This window comes from Rhinolophus hipposideros (assembly GCF_964194185.1).
Source record: "Rhinolophus hipposideros genome assembly, chromosome: 23".
In the NCBI taxonomy this organism is placed as follows: domain Eukaryota; kingdom Metazoa; phylum Chordata; class Mammalia; order Chiroptera; family Rhinolophidae; genus Rhinolophus; species Rhinolophus hipposideros.
The window spans coordinates 37,399,732-37,423,825 of NC_138069.1; the positions used below are offsets into that span (position 1 = coordinate 37,399,732).

General features: G+C 46.7%; 1 protein-coding gene across 1 annotated transcript in view; it reads left to right on the top strand.

Moving 5' to 3' along the window:
• The window catches only part of DOCK2 (dedicator of cytokinesis 2), a 368,348-nt gene that overhangs the window by 68,241 nt on the left and 276,013 nt on the right, over positions 1 to 24,094 (top strand). Inside the window, exon 23 of the mRNA XM_081036150.1 lies at positions 16,689 to 16,797. Coding sequence (XP_080892276.1) covers positions 16,689 to 16,797 — 109 coding nt within the window. The remainder of the gene's footprint in view (positions 1 to 16,688; positions 16,798 to 24,094) is intronic.

The following is a 24,094-nucleotide window of genomic DNA, read 5'->3' on the forward strand; positions in this document are numbered from 1 at the left end:
ATCCTACGGAGATCCTCCTATCTGACTGCATCTTTTGCTCCTCACTCACTCCGTGCCGGCCACACAGGCCCCCTCGCTGCGGCTCAAACTCCTGACTGAGGGCGTCTGCACCCTTCCCCAGGTATCTGCTCGCTCTTCCCTCATCTCATTCACGTCTTTGCTCCAATGTCTCCTTTGCCACCCTATGTATGGGCACAAGCCCTGACTTTTCTTCCCCGACGACCTAATCACATGTCAACACGCTGTGTAATAGTTAGTTATGCTGTTGCTTACTGCCCTCTCTCTGCTAGAATGTCGGCTCCAGGAGGAGAGGGGTCTGTCCCATACTGTGTCCCGAACCCCGAGCACAGCACCCGGCACATAGTTGGCACTCATTCCACATCAAAGGGGACACAACTTGTATCTGTCTTTCACAGAGAGGGAAGCCAAGGCTTAGATTCAAACTCAGGTCACAGCTAAGAATCAGCAGAGCGAGGCTTCACATCCAACCTCATCTGATTAAGCAAATTTAAGAACCAGACTTTTTCCAGGACATGCAAGTGTGAAGTGTGGCTGGCCGAGAGAGAAGGGGCCATCCTGAGAGAGAGCAGCTCTGACAGGAGGATTGGCTTCCTGGGTATGGTCGGGCCAGCCACCTGATGGAAGCCGCGGTATCGCCAGGTGCCCTGCTGCTCCCCAGCCCTCACCTGGGAGCCAGAAGGCGGGCCATGACACACACAGTTAACTCCATGAGCACAGGCACCAAAGGAACACGGTTCACACCTCCAGTGGACAGCCCCAGTCTGGCTCACCTTACCAGGGCCGGGCATCATTGCCCTTTGTCTGACTGCCTTACGCTCCAGGTGATCTGACGCTCTCTGATGCGTCTTCCGCCTTCTTAGTGTGCGTCCTGCTTTGTTCCGCCCTTCTCCTCCTCTCCCAGCCTCTACCGCCCCTGCCACCAGTTCGGTTTCTTCTTATGCCAATATTACCTGCCAGTTCATCCTCCAGGTGTTGACCGTGTTAGGCAGCAAGATTGTCTGAGTAAGGCTCATGCGTGCCCAGTGCAGCCTGAAGTTGGAGGGGCTACATGAGCCTCTACCTTTTTAAATAAATACGAATTTAACTTGAAGGTACTTGCCAGTGGGATATGTTTTTATTGTGCATCTATGTGTAAATATTAAAACGTAATCGTGTGTTTATGCTGAGCCTGGGCTGGAATGCCGGTCCCATTGCTATTCCTGTTTCTCCTGCACGTAATTTGTTTGCATGTTAATGCCATTTATTCCTATGTAAGCCTCTGTTTTCAGTTTTGAATATCCTTTCACTTTTTAATGACAGTAATGGCTCAGTTAGCTGCACAATTGCAGTTAATGGAATTATTTAATGATAACATTAAGTTGGCATCCACTCAGGATGGAACAGTAAACTGTCGTCAAAGAGATATTGTTACTTCCTTTAATTTATTATGTATTTTATGACTTGTTACAGTGCAGAGGGGGAGCTAACAGCCTGTTTTTACAAACATTTGAAGGTACTTTTTAAACTGTTAAGTTGCTGTTGTTAGAATATGAAATTGTGCATATTTGTATACATGCACTTTTAAACAATCCTCTTTTCCCTTTGCATATGGAAATACTGATAAAGTTTTATTGGGTACCTGTTATGTGCTAGCAATGTCCTGTTATTGGGTGTTTGTTAAGTACTGGGAACTCTGGAATTAGTATCAGACTTCCTCACGTTGCCATAATCTCGTGAGCAAGACAAACGTACAGGCCAGCGGTCAAATCCCAGTTCCCCGGAATAAGCGGTGACCAGTGGTATGATAGGAAGCAGACTCGCAAATGGTTTTTAGGAGGCAGACAGGTTTGAATGGCAAACTCCACCTCGGGAGGATTGGTAAATTCTTCTCCAAGGAGACGATGTTTTAAAGGAGATAATTGAAAGGTATTTAAGAAGCCTGCCCATGGGAGAAAAGAGAATCACGAATTCCAAGTACAGACGACCCCCAACTTACGATGGTTTGACTTACAATTGTTCCACCTTACAGTGGTGCAAACGCAATACGCATTCATGAGAAACTATACTGCACATTTCGAATTTTGATCTTTTCCTCTGCTAACGGTAGTTGTGCGATGCTGGGCAGTGGCAGCACACAGCTCCTGACCCAGCTGTGCAATCCTGAGGACAACTGACCCTCCACATGTGTTCACTGTGTTAGAGGACCCTGCCAGGCTGCAGGCTGAGGTGCCTGTCCTGAGCACGTCTCAGGCAGGCTGGGTAGCGATGGTGTTCTGTCAGTTACGTGTAGGAAATGCGTTTTCACTGACAGTATTTTCAGCTTACGATGGATTTATCAGGACGCAACCCCATCGTAAATCAAGGAGAATCTGTAGAGGGAAGAGCATATGAAATGGAACTTCCAATTATTTCTGCCACTCCGAGGTACCACTTAATAAGCCTCTTCTCTGTGCGTGGCCCTGTATCACTTTTCACTCTGCCTCACCTAATGCTCATAGCGACTCTGCAAAGTATAGGTATTATTAGGTTTGTTTTACAGAAGGAGAAATTGAGGCCCAGAGAGGTGCAGACAGTGACTCTAGGTCACACAGCTAGACGTGGGCAGGGAGGGGTCTGACCTCAGAGCCTGGATTCTGTGCTATTCTGTGCTCACTGTGGAGAGCATATCTGCAGAGAAGAGTGGCTGGCGGGGAAGCTGAGGTTGTGGAGAGGGGATGATATATCTGAAGAGATGGGCTGAAGCTAGACTGTGACACGCTGTGAATGATGGGCTGAGGAGTGTGACCTCTCCGCTGTGCCCAGGATACTGGCAGAGCTGCTGCCCTCCATTCTCACAGCAGAGTGAGTACCCCAGGGGTGTATAGACCTGATCCACTGGGATCAGGTAGAAATATTATCATTTACTTTGCGGAGGGATTAAGAAGTACACGTTGGTAGTTACAGCACAGTCACGGGGAGGTAAAGTACAGCATAGAGGATACAGTCAGTACGTTCCCACAACTATGTCTGGTGCCAGGAGGGTGCTAGATGAATCAGGGGGGGTCACTGCATATATTATATAAATGGCCGACCGCTATGCCGTACACCTGAAACTAATATAAAATGATACTGAATGTCAACTGTGACTAAAAATATAATTAAAAAAATACATTGTTATGAAAATAAAAAAAAATCTTAATTTTGTCCCAAGATAAAGAAATTAAACTTTATACACATTTGATTAGAATAAATAGTATGTGGATACAATTTATAAATAAATGAGCATCTGCTGAGAATCATGCTTAAAATTTTCTTTCGCCTTGGACCAGTTCCAAAACCCCTACCCCTAGCAGGGGGAGCCAGTGAAGTTCCAAAGCACGGGAGTGATGCAATTCCGTTCATGTCTTAGAAAGAGGACTGCAGAAGGAAGGTTAGTATGTGGAACATGGGATACAGCAGGGGAGGCCGGAAATCAATACTGAAGCTGCTGCAATGATCCAGGCCAGAGGGCTCGGATTGAGGTCGTCACAGTGGGGCTGCAGGAGAGGGAAGGGAAGAAGTCGGGGCTTCTAGATGGCAGGAGTGCCAAGCCTAAGGAATGCAGGCATGCGATTGAAGGAGAGGGCTGATCTGGGGCTGACGTTGGGGCACGTTTGATCACACGCGTTGCTCGTCACATGATGACTACAGGGGAGGAAGAGGTTTGGGGGAGAAGATGGTGTTTGATGGGGGATATGCTATGTTTGAGGCATAGCCAGATGGAAATGTACAGCAGGCAGGTAGATAGACACTTGGAGTTCAGGAGAATGCAAATGCAGATAGTTTCAGTGGGAAGAGATCCAAAGAGGTATTTGAAGCTGTCCTGCGGGGAGACCCTGCTCGCGTGCCATATGTCATGCAGGGCGGCAGGCAGGGTCTCAGCTCCCGCTCCCCACGTAAGAACGCAGGACATGGTGAGGCCAAAAAGGAACACCCATGGAGCCATAGATAGGGGAGTCACACCACTATATAGTCTCGCTGGCGGCTATGTTGAAGACACAGGAAGCAGGAGCCACACTATCCACAACCTGCCGTCCACTTCTCTGCCAACCAACCTCACTTGCTAACTGCAATCCACTCTGCTAGCTCAGTCACCATCTTCTTGCTAGCCCCCATTTTCCTACTAGCGTAGCCACAACAGTTATATTAGTGGCCAATGGCTCACTGGTTACAGCTGATGGCCAACTAGCCACAGCCGATGGCCACCCAATCACAGTTGATGGCCATTTACTACCTGAGCCAGCACCTTTCCACGTGAGGCTGAGAGCCTGGAAACTGCACTCCTGACTCTGTCCCCACAAAAGCCGTAGAGCAAGGGGAGAAACACTATAAAATTTAGGATGAAACCCAGGGGATTATGTGATTATGTGTGGGGACAGAGTCCCAGAGAGCTGTTTCCAGGCTCTCGGCCTCACGTGGGGAGGTGCTGGCTCGGTTATTAGATGGCCATCAGCTGTAATCAGACGGCCATCCGCGGTGGCTGGGTGTCCATCAGCGGTTACCGGTTAGCCATTGGACACTGATATAACTGCCATGGCTAGGCTGGGGTTGGTTGGTTGGCAGAGGAGCGGACAGCAGGTTGCAGATCATGTGGCTCCTGCTTCCTGTGTCTCCAACCCAGCCGCCAGCGAGAATATAGTGGTATGACTCCCCTACCTATGGTTCCATGGGTGTTCCTTTTGGGCCTCACCATGTCCTGCGTTCTTGTGCGGGGAGCGGGAGCTGGGACCCTGCATGACAGCATGTTGAAGGGATGGATGAGGAGGGAGTCCCAAGGAAGGAAGATTGGGACATAGGACAGGAAGCAGGAAGGGTTAGCAGTCCAGGAGCCAGGAAAGGGTGCATGTCAAGGAAGGAATATATCTGCGGTATCAACTGCTACAGTGAGGTCATGGGGACTGAAAACTTATCAGAGGCAAGATATTTCACAATCAGGAGGTCTTCAGTGAATTCGCCAACCGTTTCCCAGAGCTTAGCATCTTCCCTAGTCTCCAGTCAGGGGGCATCAAGAAGCAGAGGGATCAGGTGCGATTGATTTCTCACCATCCACATGTGAATTAGGTGTATTGTGGATTGTTCCTTGCCTGGTATAAGCCTAGACTTACTCCCCCTGCGGATCCTTCAGAGCCTGGGTACACTGTTTTCCTAGTTGGCACCAATCGCATACTCCACTCACTGCAAAATGTAGCACATTAGTCTTGTCTGCTTCCATTGTCCCCTTAAATGGCTTAATTTTGCAGGACAAGACTATCTGTGCTGCAGATAGTTAAGGAAAAAGCCATGGAGGACACCAGATAGTCATTCTTTCAGTTTGAAACCATAGACGATTTTCTTTGCTTGGTGATTCCTTGTTAGAAGTTTGGAATCTACCGTAGCTTGCTGCCGGAATCCTTGCCTTTGTGCCCAAATGGCTGTTGCTGTCAATGCTGCAGCTGACGGTTCGTCAGATAATGACGAGAGTGGAAGATCGAGTTACTGAATAAGTATGTAGTTTATGAAACGTGTTAGCAAATCCCCTGTAACTTAAGAGGCACACGCCGGGGGAGTCAAGGGTGCAGTTTGCTGAGGGGTGAAATTCACCATGGTAACGTAACTGTGAGGGACGGGGGCTGAGAAGGATGTCTGGCTGTACTTCCAGATCCACTTCGAATGCACTTCAGACAGGCATTCCCCCGAAAAGGGGAAGGCGGGCTTGTTTCCTGAGTAGGAAAGTGTGCATCGATCAGGTGTGGAGTTTGCTACTTATCATGTCTTTGGGGTGGATGGAAGATTAAAAAGGACTCAGTTGTGAGGTGCCCATGTGATGACTCAGGGCCTCTTCCATCGTGATAAATGTTAGGATGTGGTCTCTCCTACCCCAAAACGCCAGCACAGCATGGAGAGGGCCCTGCACTGACTGGCATGGGAGCCTGTGTCTGCAAAACACACTGCACGCCCGGCTCCTCTGAACCTGGGATTTTGCTGTTTCCCCTCGTTTTGGAAGGCATCCGTGGGGGCAGGAGGAATGTGCGCCTTGTAACGAATTGACAGATTGTCTCAGGGCCTGGAAGTCTTAAGATGGTAAACAGCTTTTCTGTACATGGGTGTCTCTCAACTTTTTAGAATTGCCCTTAGCGCCTGCAACTTCTAAAAGTTGTATTTAAAACTCAGTATGTATTGTTTCTCCCATTCAGCATTCACACATTGCCTGGTCCGTGCACACTGGGACCCAAGATGCAGGTCCTCTTTGTACCCTTTGAGTTGATGATGAACGTGTCTATCTAGTTGAAATGTGTGTGTAGTACTAGCGGTTTGGTTTGCATTAACAATCAAGTGTTCATCCAACACATATTTATTGAGTAGCCACTTGAAAGCCACTCAGCTGGGCACTGGAAATATGACAGTTGTAGGGACGGAGTCCCAGAGAGCAGTTTCCAGGCTCTCGGCCTCATGTGGAAAGGTGCTGACTCGGGTAATAGATGGCCATCAGCTGTGATCAGATGGCCATCTGCTGTTACCGGTTAGCCATTAGCCACTAATACAACTGGCGTGGCTATACTGGCAAGGCGGTTGGCAGAGAAGTAGATGGCAGATTGCGGATCCTGTGGAGCCTGCTTCTTATATCTCCAACCCAGCCGCCAGTGAGAATATAGTGGTATGAACCCCCATCCCTGGCTCCATTGGTGTTCCTTTTTGGCCTCACCATATTCTGTGTCCACCCACCGAGAGTGGGACCAGAGACCCTGCATTACAACAGTGAGTTGAACAAACTCAGGCCTGGTCTTCGTGGGATTTGTAATTTAGCTGGGAAGGGAGTCATTAAGCAGATGGTCATGGGGGTGCATGTGAATTCAAGGGGAGGCATGTGAGAGGTGCTCTGAGAGCATGTAATGAGGAGATCACATCTCATGGTGGCGTCAGGGAGGAGTCCTGGAGGAAGTGCCATCTAAGCTGTGACCTGAATGATGAGCAGGTGGCGGGTGTGATTGATGAAAATACTGCTGGAAGGAGGTCCTACCATAGCAGGGAGCTTGGCTCAGTTGAGCTGTGCGAAGGCCCAGGTGGCTGGAATTCAATGATGGAAGGACACAGTAGCAGGAGATTGCCTGGAGGGGTAGGACGGAGGAGCAGATCTTAGAGACCTTTGAAGGTCAGGCCATGGCATCTGGACATCATCCTGAGGGAAATGGGGAGCTGTGAAAGGGTTTTGAAAAGGAGAATGATACGATCACTTCTGTGTTTTGAAACAGTCCCTCTGACCATTGTAGAAAACAGATTGAAAGCGGGTAAGAGTGAAGGAAGGGATGTGGGCTCAGAAACCCCTACAGGTGAGAGGTGATGGGGATGTGGACGAAGGTGGTGCTGATGAAGATGGAAGATGGTGATGGCTTCGGTAACTACAGTTCCGTGCTATATTTATTGTATGTTTGAGGGTTGCTAGTAGAGTAGATTTTAAATATTCTCACCACACACGCACACACACATACAAACTGGAATTAAGTGAGGTGACGGCTGTGCTAACTAACCTGATTGTGGTGAGCATTTTGGAATATATACATGGATCAGAGCATCATGCCTGCCTTAAACTTACGCAATGTTACATATGTCAGTCATAGCTCAAAATCGGAAAAACGTGGTGCCGGGAGGTGGAATTAATGGGACTTGATGACTAAAGGACATGTAGGCTCTTCAGGATTTACCTCCACCTGCCCCCGTCTCTGACTTGGGTGCCGATGGGGCCACGTGCCTCCCTGGAGAACTCTGCAGGGTGAGCAGGCATGGCCTTGGATAACTGTCAGAGTCCGTTCTGACTCTGACAATAGAAGCCAGGTACGAATCCTGAAAGTTCCCTCAATGGTAAAGTGGTCGACTTAGAGGTGAGGGAGCCAGCACCCAGAGTGAAGTGACCTGCGCAAGCTCACAGCACTGTGCGGGAGTCTGCTTTACAATTCAGTTCTGGGGACCCAGACCCCTGCTCTCTCTGCCACACTGCCCTCTACTGGCAGCTCGTCTGCCCTGAGCCATCCTCCTCCTCAAATGAGGTCTCCAGTAATGCCAACCTTGGCATGTTTGAAGTCGACACTTCCTCGGGTGTTCCCAGATTTCAAAACAAAGAGTTTTACTGTACATGTATTTTAAACCTGCACCGTTAGTAAGGAAAATGTTAAAAATTCTGTTTAACTCCACACACCAAATGTCAAGGCTCTCAGTGGAACAGAGCAGGAAGCCTGGGGTTAATTATCCTTCTCCGGAAGCCACAAGCTGAAAGGACAAAGTTCAGGTGCTCTTGGCTTGACCACCCTTTAGAGTAATAATAACTTGACATTTCTTAGGCAATTGTCTCTCTAGCAAGAGTCTCTGCCAGGTACCAGGAGGTGGGTGAAAAATTAGCATCTCAGTTCTGTAATTGTAGAGGAAAAACTGCCTCTAGGTGGATGACCTCGAGCTAGATCCCCTGCCTCCAGCCCCAGTTCCCACAGTGAGGAGAGAATTCAGGAAGGACTTTGGGGGGAAAGGATTGTTCTAGAAAAGAGCTGGAGGGCAAGAAACATTTACCCCAAAGAAAGAGGCGATGTCTATTTTCTAAGTTATAATATTTACTTGTTTAAAAATCAGAATATAATGTAAAAATGTATAAGGGGATTGTTGACATCCACAATCATTTTTTCTAAGAAGCAACGCGTAGGTTTCCAGATTTTACTAGATGTGTGTGTGTGTAATCATGTTGCCACTTATTTTTTTCTGTTGTCACTTAAGATATCAGGGAGACCCTTCCCAGGTGATTAAAAAACTAAAGGAAGAAATGGTAAGAGAAGCAGTCAAAACCTAATTTCTTCTTAGTACCCACACTTTCAGATCAACAGGGCCTGAAGAGAAAGAGCTGGAAGGACTCTACTGACCATTAGCTTCTCTTTCAATCGGATGATGCAATCTATGTTATTCTCTGTATCTTGGAATCATAGACGTGTATGCGTGAGTGAATGAGTGTGTGTGTTCCTATATTTAGCAATGTTGTTTTGGGAACACTAAATTTCTAATTATATTGAGGGGAAAAAAACCCTGAATACCATTTTTCATGCTAATGGGGAAATTTACTTAAGTGCAGAATTATGCAACTTAGTTCTTGCCAAATTATATAAAGGCTGCAGCTCCTCTCAGTAGAATGAAAGATGGCACAGGGCACACGTCATACTCTATCCATAACTGAGAGTTCTTTCCAAGCCTTTTGCCTGCATCTTATTACCTACTTACTATTAATTTATTACACAGAGTTGCCATATTTTAAAAGTAAAGTGAATGTTTTAGATGGATTGTTTTTCTTTCATTTCTTCCGTATTGTTAACTTCTATTTTTTTTATTTAGGCTGTTTACACTTCCACCTGAGGCAGTTCTTCTTCAGTGATTGCATTAATTTTTTTGTGTTCATTCTAGACATTTTTCAAAACGGGATCCTCACATGTTGAGTTTGTCTTTTTCCCTGTCATCTACAAATCATCCTTCCCTGGGGTGAGTTACAGGAAGAAGATATTTAGTGTAACTTCTTTGTATTTCACCCTAAGGGATGATCTTTCCTCAAATGTCAGAATCTGGAAAAGTAACAGCTCAAGTAGAAATCATTTTGTCGTTTAAGGATTGGCCCCAGGTGAGCCCTGCAGATTGGCTGTTGGTGGCATTCATTTCCGTGAAATCTGCATGGAGTTCTCTCGTCCACCAGGGCGACTTCACAATTCACCCTGGCAACAGTCCTTGTCGTGGCCGTTCTTACATAGTCCCTTTCTGATACGTTTTCCTTTTTCTCCTCTAACAGAATAATGCTTTTTCACATTTCAACTTTGTTGCCCTTCAAGAGAGAATTTCTTTAGCCACTGTTGAGCTGGACAGCTCACTCCAGGCTCATTGCACCCAAGTCCCATGCATTCATCTGCAGTGTCTGGTTTCTTTCCGGTACATAGTCCTTGGTAGTAGGGGAAGGGGGGCAGTATGCTGACTGTGACCATGCAGGGAAGAGGTGAAGCCAAAAGGAGACCCGCCCAAAAGGGCGTTGCCCGCCCTGTTGCTTTGACTTAAACATGCCTGCCCAGTGCACCGAAGGGTTTCTTTCGGTAAGTAGTATCAGCAAATGCAAAGATGATGTCAGACAGATTCAGCTCTCTGTTTGGCTGTAATTTTTTTTCATCCCAGGTTGAGGGGGAAGAGGGGGGAGAGAGAGAGAGAGAGATTTTGATTGATCGATTGATTCTGGTCAGTAATTACTCTTATGAAACCACCGATGGCTTATGGTTCTTTTTGTAAAGTCACTAATTTACATCTATCCTAATACAGGGAATCACTGGCTCGGGTGGAAACACCAGCCAAGTCTCCTTGAATTTAGAGCTTGACCAGAAAAAGTTTAGAGCCAGTCATTTAGCTTCCTTGATAGTCCCGTATCGTCATCCCCTGGGCAAATAACGCTTTCCTGCCCACGCTGACTTGTTCCAGTTGTCGGCAATTGGCTCTTTGCTCTGTTCCCCGGAGGCAGTAATGCCTAGTGGTTAAAGGAGTGAACTTTGGAGCCAGACACTCTTGGGCTCAAGTTCTGCCCCTGCCGTTTACTCGTTGGTGACGCTGACCAGTTAGCATAGTGCCCCGTGCATAGCGAATGCTAGAAGTCACAGCTGTTAGTAGCAGCAAGGTAACGATCACCAAGTCTGCATAGCTGACGATGGCTACGCCATGACTGAGATCTTGTCTGGGTCCTGTTAGAATTAGCTGAAGTGCTGAGTTCTGGATTCCTGAAACAGTTCTGTGCAGCCGAGATTCCTTCATGTCTTAATTTACCGTTTGTTGACTCATTTGTAGCTCCCTTTTGGTGTTAATAACGTGGGGATATGATGACAAAGGTGGCCTCGATTTCTGCCTGCACGGAACTCATACACTAGTGGAGAAGACAGGCAAGTCAGTGGTGATGAGGGAGAGGGAAGCATCCACACAGGGAAGGCTCAGCTGCTGGGACAGTCTGCGTTCATTCCATACAGAGTGCAGTGCATGTCATTCATCAAAGGAAAGTCACTGAATAACTGGTCTCTCCCTCCCACAGAACTCCTCCAGTGCCTAACGTCATGTCTGGGATGGTGCGGGGGGGGCACAAAAGTATCCTGACTGGTGTAGCAAAGTAGCAGAACGGTGTGGCGTGACATCATTGAGTAATTGTGCTGGGTTCCGTATAAGATCGTGGAGACACTTAAAACAGAGATTGTATTTTAAAAACCATCCCATTCGTCTGGTCTTGCTCCCAGGCACTTATGAAATGAGTCAGGTCTGTGTCTGGCCAAGAGCATATTTAGGCGAAGATGTGACTGGGTGTGGGAGACGGAGGAAAGCTGGGGTCCGAGGCTCATCCTGGGGGTATCAGCAGGACTGCTGAGGTGGAAGGAAGGACCTGGCAGGGACAGGCTGTGGTGTTGGCCTGGGAGGGGGTGGCTGAGGGCAGCGGTGCCACCAGGTCGGTAGTCAGTGCCAGCCGAGCCCTTGACCCCCTCCTCTGTGCTTCCATCGCTTTCTTCATTCTTTAAACATTCTTCTTCTTTTCTCTTACGTACAAGGTGGATCATTGCCTCTGCCAAAGGAGCTCATCCAGGAGGAGACTTTAGCAGAGTGTCTCACCCGTAGGAAATGCTGGATAGTAGTAGTAACATTTTGTTACTCGGTTTTTCTCACCATAGAGCGGGGTGGGGACGGTGACAAGCACTTTGCTGGGAAGAGGTGAATCAGGAAGGGACTCTCATTCGTGAACTTTTCCAGGCCAATTGCTTTGACATGATGTACCTGTTGGCTGATCTCATGATTTCTCGGGATAAGGACTGACTCTTACATTTGTTTCCACTGCAGTGCCTGGCACGCAGTAGGTGCTCCATAAATGGTACAGTAATTATCTTTTAGGAAGATGCTGATTTCTTTCTCTTTAATGCTTAGGAGGCAAAAACGACTAGATCCGGAAGAAAAACATAACACTATGTGACAATAGCTAACATTTATTGAGTGTTTACTATGTGTGAGACCCGTGCTAATCACTTGACATGCATTATTTGATTGTAAGGCCACCTTATGGGGTGCCATTTTAGTAATGAAAAAGCTGAGCTTTAGAGAGATTAAGAAACTTCGCCAAGGTCACCCAACTAATATGTGACAGAGCAGGGCTGGAAGCTGCACAGTCTTACCTAAATTTCTATGTTGCCTCAAAGAGGTGGGGAAGAAACTGCAAGGATGCCTGTGACCGGGGCTCAAAGGGGCTGACAGTGGCTGAGATACAGACAAGGAAACGGGCGGGTGCCAGGAAACCCTCCTCCTGTGGATTCTAAAGTACACCTTCCTGCTGGGTTTCCAAGGCCCAGGGTGCCTCGTTTAGATTCTGCTCCCCAGGGCTGCTGCCTGGCTGGAGGTTGCCTTCTCTGTTTTGGGCGGAGGCTTTCTGTACCTGCATGCAAGAGGTGGTGCAAAGCATGGCACCACCATTTCCATTTCCATTTGCTGAATGCTCAGCTGTGCACAGTGTGTCCTTAATGAATCGCAAGGAAGCACAGCATTGCAAACATATCCAAGCCCTGGGAGCGGGAATGCCCACGGCTGTCGGACTCACAGGTCCCAGGACGGTGCCTTGCAGGTGATTGCAGTTCTCTGGTGACCAGGGACTTCGGGCCCTGCGGTAATCTGTTCCCTAAGGTAATCTGTTCCCTGACAGAATCAGGTTTCTGAAGCTCCTTCCTAGGCATTCTGAAGCCAGAACAAATGTTTCCCTCCCACAGTGATAACAGAGATCAAGTGCTAAGAAAAGGACCTTGAAGCGACATCTGCTCTATCCTTGACGTGAAGGCCACATCGAAAGCCTTGCAGATACACGGGGCGTTGTTTCTCTTTCTGCTTCAAGCTTCTCAGGGGAGGCCCACAGTGCTGAATGGTCCGCCGTCACCAGTTTATTTCTTCCGTGTCACCTAAAACCTCATGTAGTTTTTTTCTTAGTCATTCCTTCCTCAAAACATTCCTTTTGTCCGTGTGCACCCAGATCCGTGTTTGCCGATGTGATCACTTCTGAGCTCAGGAATCAACACCCATAAGAAGAGCCGATATTTCCGGAACACTTACTTCTGCCAGCTACAATATTAAACACTTAAAGGCGTTGTCTCTTTCATCTTTTCACGTTAAAAGAACGCTTTGAGTGAGCATTACGTCTCCATTCTATTAATAAGGAAGGCAAGATTCGGAGACATAATTAGTCTGAGACCATACAGCCAGTGTATGGAGGAGTCTGGCTGGCTAGCAAAGCCCTTTACACTAAACAGCTTTTTGTTTCCTTTCTTCTTCCCAACTGTAGTCATCTCCTCCAACTCTTCCTCTTATTCCCACCAAGTAAAACCATAGGCTTAAAAATTAGCGCGCGTGCACACGATTGATAAGTTTGCCTAATTATGTAGCCAGTGTAAAATGCAAGCCATTTCCCCACACAATTGCTTTTTTATCCTTTGAGAAACTGAGGCAGGTATTGGACGTATTTCCCTCCCTGGCCTAGAGTGTGGTGTTAGGCGCTTACTTGTGACATGAGTGACGGGGAGCAGCTCAGGTTCCCACTGAAGTGGATGCCCAGTCGTGTCCTGCTGAGAGCTGTGTCATCTGCCCTCCCCGTCAGATTGTCAGAGCCCGGAAGGAGAAGAATGCTGAGTTCTGGTTCCAGCCATACCACTGGGACAGTCCGTGACCTAGAGCAAATCACTTGTCTTGCTGGTAGAAATTAAATTCAGTTTCCTACAAGGTGTAAAGTTGAGTAGAAGACCTTGACTTGAGCTTACAGCTTAAAAGTCTGTCTTCCTTCCCACCTCTGTCAAATAACATTTAAAAGATGGCAGTGAAGCCAAGTCACTGACCCCCCTTGGGCCCTCAGTTTCTCCATCTGTGCAATGGGAAGCATGCACTAGGTGCTCACTGACCCCTCCCCCCCAGCTCTTGATTCAGAACCCCAGGGAGCTACAGGAAGTTCGCCCACCCACAGAGCTCTGACTAGAAGGGGGATGGTTGCAAGGCATCCAACAAGGGCTAGTCAAAGCCAAAAAGGGAGTTTATTGGAAGCATATTTGTGCAGCTCCAAAAATCCAAAAAGAGTTAAATAACCAGACATAGAAAGGTCTGGAACTGGGGTAGCCTCAGGGATCTCTTCAGCAGGAGTTCACAAACATTCGCTCTGAAGCACTGCCATAAGACAACTCCTGACAAAGCCCATTTTTACGTTTCTATGTTAAGAAATACCAATTCCAGAGAGAGAGCTGCATGGAACTATTCAGTTATGGGAGGTGGGGGTGGGGGTGGGTATGTTAACCAAGCAGGAAAAGCTGCTGGAGGCCATTCGTGTAGGGAGCACAGATGGTTTCCAAGGAGAGGACCTGGTCCCCCCACCCCACACATGCACACACGCACACACGCATGCATGAAAGTCACAAATAAGTGTACCTTACAAAGAAAGACCATAGGCATGTAAATAATGACCAGTCCGCCATGGGCAGCCACGTCTGGGTAGTAAATGTGGGTGGGAGACATCATAGACCAGTCACGGGGATTACGGTATTGTTTGTTAGAGGTTTTCAGGTAGCTGAGACAAGGGAAAGCATAGTGGATTTCAAGGGGAGAGGCTTGGGGGCTGGCCCTCCCTGAGCTTGGCTTTGGGCACAAAGGAAAGCTCACAGCCTGTCTCATAGGGAAGCACCACCCCTTTGAACTAGGGTCCTCCCTTCCTCCCTGCCAGACTGTGCCATCTTTTCCTCTTTGATGGGATTTGGGCAAGTTCCAACCTCTTGAGAGTTTTCTGTGTCCTTGTCTGTGAAGTGCAAATGACAGCAAAAGTAATTCTACTCCTTAGCAACAGCAAGACAAGAGCTTACAGTTACTGGGCCAGGCGTGTGCCGAGCCCTTGGCCTGCGAGCTGGTCTCACAGGCCTTGGACACAGTGCAGCTGTCTCCTCATTTTGCAGGTGAGAAGCCCAGGCTGATCGGAATTAAGAGAGTCACTAAAGCGTCGAGCAAAGTGGTGTACAAACTGAGTGATAGCCAGGTTGGAATTCTGACTCTCACACGTACCGATCTGGAGTCCTTGGGCAGGTTGCTGGACCTTTGTCAGCCTGTAAAATGGGGATAATGATAGGGTCCACCTCATTGTGTCTCTATACCTACGGACAGTGTTGGGCAGAGTAATGGCCCGCGGTGTTTGCTGTTATTAATAAGGGCTTGTTAGAATAGGGCAGAGTGGAGATTGGAACCCAAAGCTGATGACTCTGCAACATGTACTCCATGGCAGACAGCTGTGCCTGCACAGCCAGAAGGTTCAGAAGTGAGCAGTGTAGGAAAGGGGAGTGGAAACGGAGGGAGGAGAGGGAGAGAAGCTGCTGCAGGACACCTGGGTCCTCGCATAGCCTCGTCTCCGTGGCCTTGAGCTAGACCCCCAGAAAGTCAGCAGCAGTTGCTGGGTCCCTGCAATGGATGGGACATTCAGCATTGGCTTCCCCTTAGGAGGATTTTAGGAGGGCTAGTTAGGAAAAGGAAGAGAAAGACAGAGTGACTAAAGACAGAGAGAGAGAGAAGCAGAGGTAAACACAGAGCCTCATGAGAGACGGAGGGTGAATAACGTTCAGAAGAGGCTAAACACAGAGACACACCTACGGAGAAAAAGTAGAAGAGAAGCAGAAAACAGGAGCCAGGGGATGGGTGCCGATTGAATGGAGACGCTCTCTGTAAGCTGGACTGCCCGTTCTGTGGCTGACAGAGCAAACAAACCTGCTAAGTGTCAGAGCTTTATCTGAGGAAGCACCTTTCCCACAGCTGCAGCCCAGTAGTGGTCACTGTGCAGGGCTGTGACAGGAGTCGCACTTTATCTGAAGGAGGGACAGAAGCGATCTTCCTGAATTTCGCTCAGGATGCCACAGATTAGTCTGCGGATATTTCACGGTTGGGATAAAGGCTTGTTTGGAGAGGGCTTGGGCTGTTTATATACGAGGGAAGGTTTCTAAGAGAAGTCACAGGTGTGTATTAGCACAGGGCTGGAAGGCTATCCATCAAAATGCTGGCACTCGCTAATCTCTGGGTAGGATTCATGAGGAGTTGCGCTTTATAAGTGATGCACTTCTGTGTATATCTTCTACCGTAACATCATAGGGCCTTTACAATCAGAGGAACGAAAAGTTTCCACTAGGTAATAAGCATGCTCCTGAAATGATACGGCAGCTAAAGCAAGGCCCTTGATGTGGAACCAGCATGTCCCTGTCTATCTGACCAGCAGGCCATGGCGGGTGGAACGGCTGTGTATTTGGAAATATGTCTCCTTGGTGTCCGCACCAAAATCAGACAACCACAGTCTCCCCTCTGATTCTTAAACAAGGGTGAAATTATCAATGTCTTCTCGACTCAGACAAGTTTTATTCCTTTGAGGTTCTTCGGGGTTTAATAAAAACGATGGTGGGGGCGGATGTATTATGTGAGTCCATGAGAGCGTTTCTGTTCGGTGTGGTAGTGCTGGGTTTTCCCCAGAGTGAATTATGCATAGGCAGCGGCTACTGAGTCAACCCTCCCCCTCTTTAGTCCCCATCTCCCACACCTGTCTCTTTTCAATTCTGGCGCACACATCCAACGGTATTGCCTGTTGGCTTGAGAAATGACCCAGATGTATCTTCTTTCAGGCTTTACGAAGGCAAAGAACAGATGGAGTTTGAAGAATCCATGAGACGACTCTTTGAATCCATCAACAACCTGATGAAAAGTCAATATAAAACCACCATCCTTTTGCAGGTTGGTTTACACTACAAAAATAATCTGTCTTTCCCTCGGTCATTCGATAAACAACAGCATGGTGCCATAATGTCTCCTTTTGCTTGGACACGCAGCCCTGTGCTAATTGAAGGTCAGGGAGGGCCACATGGTGTAAGGATCCCGCAGACCCAGGGCTCCTTCAGGCATGAGAAAGCATATGTATAGTTTGTTTGTTTCCCATGAAGATAGCAGTACCTCTTAAAATAGCGCTGAAGCTTTTGCTAACTGGAAGGAAGTAGGTCAAACCCGATCCACTTCTAATGGTGAGAGCAGTGAAGGTGGCAGTCTCCGAAAATCATCCACTTTCTGTCCTCAGTTTCCAAAACTCAGATCGCCCTTTGAATGAAGAGGCTGTTTCAGGAAGACCTCATAACCACACACGTGTCTTGGGGGAAGGAACGAAAGGACAGAGGGGGATAGAAGGTAGGGGAAGAAAGCAGAGAAGGGAAGCAGGGAAGCAAAGATGAGCCAGTGGGCATCTGCAGTACTGAGGAGCCCTGGTCACCAAGACTGCTCTTTGTCATCTTTATGACCTTGGTCACCAAGAATGCTCTTTGTCATCTGTATGACCTTGGTCACCAAGAATGCTCTTTGTCATCTGTATGACTTTATGCTGGTCATGTGACCTCTCAGTGTCTCATTGGCATCATCTGTAAAACTTCACTGTTTGGGTGAGGGGCCAATTAGCATTGTCTGAAAAGGAGCAAGTTATAAAACGCTATGGAGATGCAGAGAATGAATATGATTATTATGGTTTTGGCATAAGTCTTTTTTCACGCAGGTTCTTATTGTCTGGGTAGCGGTGTTAGAAATGCCTCGTTTTCCCTGGGACTCAGCCCAGATTGTGCTGGCTTCTCCTCATGGATGTCTACCCCAGAGCCGTAGAAAGGGGCTTCATCTCTTTTTCAATTTGCTCGAAGGGCCAAATTCAGCCTTAGGGATTTATATAAAATCAATGATGCTTTCTACCTATTTGTATGGTTGTTGAAAAATTATCAAAGAAAAATTTAAAGTCATTCAAATATGGGAGCAATACCATTTCAGGATAATTTGATGCTGTTTTAGGGTCTGGGGGAAGGGCTGATGAGGGGAGAGGGGTCGAGGCCATGTGATGATAGCAAACCCCACACAAGGAACCTTCTCAGATGTTGACATACGCTGTAGGACAAAGAGCTTTGGATTTCAAGCCAGAGACCTGGGTGGGCGATCAGGCATTCGCACCTGAGTGCACACCACTGGGCAAATCGTTTCCATTCTCTGGGCCTCCGTTTATCCTTTTATGAAATGGGAAGCCTTGATGTCTAATTTAAAGGATTATTGAGAGGATTAAGGTAATGTATGTAAAGCATGATATATAGACCCGGTTACACAGTTCAATGAAATAATTTTTATTCATTTATCTCTCTCCCTTCTTTCCCTCATCATGAAACAGAAGCTTTTGGGGGCATTTTCCTAGAGTAGACTCTGGAAGGGCGTATTTGTGTTCCTAATCCTATCACAGGAAACAGTGTTAGCACATTCAGGTACTTAAGTAAAGAAACACAGATATTGGGGGGTGATTCACAGTGTGAGGGATATAAATGATGAACGTCTAAGTATTACCTTGTCTTGTGCACCTGAAACTAATAAAAAAAAAAAAAAAACACAAGGAGAAAAAAAAAAAGAAACACAGATATAAATTTCAAGAGAAAAACCCCACAAAAACTGAAGGCACAGTCTTACTAAATAAAGTAGTACCAGATGACTGGAGTCTTCATTCTGAGCCTGCGTGGGGTACAGTGGGAAAGAGTGCTATGATCTATTAGTAATGCCTTCCATACATTTTGGCTGAGAGCACAGAGTAAGAATGCCCGTGACTGGCATTCCTGGTTCAGTCTTTACACGTTCAGCTGGTTAGCGGCTTATAGTGGAAACCCTAATTCATGTCTGCTTTAGTTTGGAGTACAGCCGATCTGGTTCAATCTCATCTTTGCCCATTGTGAGTGCTGGGACCTGAACAAGTTATTTCTGTTTTCTAAGGCTCATCTAACTTTTGTGAATGGCTTTCTATAGTTTTCCTCACTGTTGAGCATTGTCATGGAAGCAGGTCCCCTACAACTGTGGAGAAATGAAAGCCAGCCATTCAAAGAGGGTAGAAAGAGCATTAAAAACACCTTCCATGTATTAAGTACCTGCCATGCGTCCAGCATGACGCTGGGCTTTCATATATAGTGTTTTTATACCTGCCAGAGATCTGCAAGGAATCACTGTCTTCAGTTTCCACAGAAGGCTCATAAAGTTAACTAATGTGTCCCAAATTATCACCGTTCATAGTGGTGGAGCTAGGATTTCAGTCTACCCAGGTCTCTTAACGCCAAAGTTAATATTCTTCTTTAAGCCACAAGACATGCATTAGGCTAGGAGGTTTCGTGTGCTTTCAATAACGGGCCATATGCTAGAAGCCCCTGTGTGTACCAGCCCCGTAAGCATTGTTGATAAAACTGGTGGCAGATTGAGACAGTCAACATGAGACACTTGTGAATTGGACGTCACTCAAATGTGAGTAAAGGGCATTTGGGGACGTCACACAGACCCATTCGACCCATTCTTTCGGTCTGTGATTCATCATAATGTTCCGATTTGTTGGTACAAGTGAAAATAAATGAACAGCTCAGATTGCATGACACGCTCACTTGGTCACTATGATTGCCACTCCTGCTACTAAAGCCACTGGGATGTCCAGCAGGGCAGGACGCTCTTTCTTTTATATCTCCAATACCTGAACCAGACGCTGCCACAGAGCAGGTACTGAATATCTTTTGGCCGAATGAATGAAAGAATAAATACTAGCTTTCACTGTTTTATGTTTTAGCATTTATTATGTGTCACACATTGATCTGAAAGCTTTACATATATAGTTCGCTCTTTTGCTTTTTATAAAAACAGCCTTATTAGACAAATCCTCGTCTTATCTCTACTTTACAGATGAGGGAGTGGAGGCTTAGAGAGGTCGTGTGAGTTAACCACAGCTGAGAAGTGGCAGGTCTGGGATTTGAACCCAGGCTGTGTAAGTCCAGAGCCTGAGTTCCTAATCCCCACCAAACAGGATAGTTTCATTACAGACGCAAGTGTCCTGGCAAAACGCCAGGTGGAGAAGAGTAAGCGATAGTAAAAGATGGGCAGATGTTTGCTCCGTAATCATGAAGACGGGAAACTCATTAAGGATGCCTCTTTCTTTCCTTTCTTTTCATTGTTAATTGGTGTAAAATATTCTCATATCCAAACCAAGGGAAGAAAGCGGTCCGTTCCTGAGAAGTGGCCTATAAGCTATACACTGAATCCCCAGAGGTAGGAGAAATGAGATGTAATATTTAAGAGCAGGGCTGGATTGTCACCAGATCTTTAAATGATTCCTTAATCGTGTCCTTTTCCAGACATATACCCCATGCTTAGGGTTAATATTTAGGAATGATGGATTTGTGGTGGGTGGGATGAAACTGTTCCAATGAGGCCACCGGAGTCGTACTGAAGTTCAGTTTTCAACTGATCTTCACGAAGACCCTATAAAATGATAACTTTATTCCCTTCATTCCCCTGATAAGGAAACCATAGCACATAGCGTTAACTTCCCCAACAACACCGAGATAAAAGTGGTCCATCTGGACGTGAACGCAGACAGTCTGCCTCTTCAGCCATGTAACGCAATGAGCATTTCTGCCTCCTGCCCAGCGTCAGGGCCCAGCATACTGCTGGTTGACAGAAAGCATGGAGACATGCATGTTCTAGAACACGTTGGTCTCTCTTCCCTTCTCCTTTGCTGAAAGATTGGTGACGAGGCTGAATATCCTGAGAGAGTTGCATGAATTTTCCTCAGGGGCAGCTCAGTGTCTCTGAGGGAGCTGCCTTCTTCTGGTCACGCTGTGGTGCTTTCCTGGGACACTGTCCAGGTTTCATGGACCTTGACCATCCACCACGTGGCTAAAATAAAAGGATTGGATATTGGGAGGATGGGAATGTTGTCTGGGCTCTTGAATGAGGAACACATTCTTATATAGCCTGGAACACATTCTTATCCCGCACAACGTGCTCTTTGGGGCCAGAAATCTGTCTGCTGGCACCAGTACTGAGCCCGTTCACTCTGTTTTCACAAGAGAGAGACAGAGAGTCTGAAAACACTCAGAAGGGAAGTCTCCTTGGAGTTTGAGAGAATGCAACTATTTGGTTTTTTGTTATTTTTTGCTGTCTGCTAGCAGCCCGGGTTTATCAATTCTGGTGAAGTCGGTCTGGATAGCAGACATCTAAAGTGTCCTCCTGTGACTTCTCTCTGGACCCATGAAATCATCATTGCTTGGTCTGGGTGTGGCGGTCTCCCTGAGGGCTGTACCTGGTCTCTGGCAGAGTGGTCCAGAGTTGATGATTAATCTAGGAAATTCACTTGGTTTAACCAGTTACTGACTGGCAAATGTTTTCCTGGTGACTATTCCCCCAACCCTTATGTATATGGTGAGGAGGACCTTTAACTTAAGGGATGTTGGGAAATCTGCATTTTCTTTCAAAAACGATCACCATAAGGAGAGGAAAGTTCTTTATCTGCCTCCTCCACCAAATCAGTCCTCTCTCCTCTACTGAAACTTCCCCACTTGCCCAGATAGGAGCCTTTCCTGATGCTGGGCGGGAACTAGCAGAGCATCATGGGAAGAAGCCAGTTGCGTAGTCAGTTCCATAGACTTCCTGTGTAGTTTATTAGCTATGTGACTTCTGGCAGTTTATTGAACCTCTGTGCCATAGTTTCCTTATTGGTAAAATGAGACGACAATATCTACTCACAGAGTAGACATAAGAATGAAACAAGATCATGAATGTCAAGCATTGGACACATATAATGTTTCCAGTAATAGTTGCTCTTCTAAACCCCTGCGATTAATAATTCTACTATATATGTGTATGTATTTATTTTCCTGTTATATGTACACAGATGTATATCCACACATACACATAAACACACGTGTGTGTGTTTCTTAAATATTATATATAACATAGGTATGGATACCACGGAAGGAAAGTAATAACGTGACAATACTATTTTATGTAGAGCAGTGGTATTGATGAGAGTAAAAATCGTAGCAACAATAAAGCGACCCAGTTCCAGGAGGCCAACTGGTCTAGAGAGCTGAGCTGCTTCTAGTTCCCAGGCCCTAGAAACATGCAACACGTGGAGGTAGGTCTCCAGCAGGTCTTATGGCTGAGCTGCTCTGCCTTCTGAAGAGCACACCTGCTAACCCTACTGGCTGTCACTCCCGCAGGTGTGTCAGGGCTGTGTGAAGCGGAGGACTGTGGACAGGAGCCCTGGGGCTAGTGCTGTGTGTGCTGTGACCGTGCGGCTGTGACAATGCTCTTGGCAGCCGTCCAGCATCAGAGGTGGGCTGTCCCCATTGGAAAAGCAAACCTCGGGCCTGCCACTTCTCTGTGAGGCCACCTGGGCGAGTTGGAAGTGTCATGCTCTCCGGTTGCGTTGATAACAGCCTCTGAGTCTCAGAGTGCTAACTATTCAGTCTGTTTTACTTTATAGCCAGCCCAGGGCTGGGAAGCTGGGAAGATAGGCTCCTCCTGAAGCAGCCCTTCTCGCAGCCGCACCCAGCTTCTCCTCACTAAAGGCTGGAGTGCTAAATTGTGAGCCCCAATGTAGACTCCCGGTGATGCTATTCTACGGCTTCACTGGAAACCCTGAAGTGATCTCAGCCTTGGAAAGCCAGCAGCTTGCTGCAGACACTGAAATGCCGGCTTTCCCCAACTCGCTTTCCCCAACTCGTTTGTTTGTGCTCCTTCACTTTGGTCTTGATTATGATGAGAATATTTATACTCTGTCCAGGTGTGGGACAATGAGGGCAGGTGCTTGACACGTGACATAAGGAGAGATCCAGCACACACACTTTTATGGGCATGCTGGGCATTAGACTAGGTGCATGGTGTACTTTATTTCACATCATTCCCCTTTCTGCTGAGGCTCAGCTGTCCGTAGAAATGGGCCTAGGTGCGTGCCGGTTCGAGCTCAAGCACTGGGATTCCCGCCCTCGTCCGTGTGGGCCCAGAGTTCCATGTTCTTTGACCTAAGAATGAATAAAAGGTAGAAGTGCTTGGACCAGCCTTTTTCAGGGCATGTGCCTCAGCCTACGGCGTCCCTTAGAATTTGGAGTTTGTAAACAGGCAGGTCTTGGGAGAAGTGCAGCCTGCGAGCCCTCTGTTAAGACAAATGAACAAGACTGACTCATTCTTTAGCCAGAGTGTGGGTTCCACACACCTCATCACTTCCCGTGGGCCTATACCCATCTCGTTTCACTTCTTTCTGTGGCTTGCCCAGCCCTGCAGGCATCTGCTTGGTGTTTCCTGGTACAGATGGCCTGACCAAGTAGGTTGGAATGCAGTGGTCCTATAACTGCCTGGAGAAATGTCAAAATGCATCTTGGCATATTAAGATTATGAAGGTTCTGTAATAAAATAAAAATCAACTCACTTGTTTATGTTTACTTAAACCAAACTATCCCTAAATCATTTGATTGCAAATTCCTTTTCCTCCACAGAATACCTAACATCCTCCTATGGAACGAGGGTGTCCCAATAGAACATAGTTTTGGAAACATCAGCTTTTGAATCTTGTTATCTCTTGTCATCCTGATTTGAAAGAGTAAAGAATAAATCCCTACACATAAAATCCAATCAGTATAAAGAAAAAGTCTGACAAATCTGAGAACATACAAATTAAATCCTTCTGTGCAACGAAAGATATGATAAAGCTTGTCTTTTAGATAAGCACCTTCAAACTAAGGACTAGCAAGAGAACATTTTTGCAAAACGCCTTACTGTAAAAAGGGTTAATATCAATAATACATAAAGAATTCCACAGACCAAAAAGAACCCCCCACCCTCCCCAAAATGGGGAAAGAATATGAACAAGCAGTTTAGTAAATACAGATGTTCAATAAATATAGAAAAGGTGCCTATTTGTACTAGAAACCAAATTATACATCAGGTATTAAAAAGATTTGTATACCAGGATTAGCAAGGTTATAGGGCACAGAGGGAAAGGGAATCGGTTACCACTTTTTTCTAAGGTAATATGACAATATCTCCTTAAATGTGTTTGTATATATATTTGTATATATGTATATGCTTTTGAAACATGAATTCCTTTTCAAGCGGTCCGTCCATCCTACAGGGAATCTTACAGATGCACACATGTATATGTTAAATATTTTCTTCCCACATATTTTATAATAAAGAAAAACAAACCTGGAGTCCA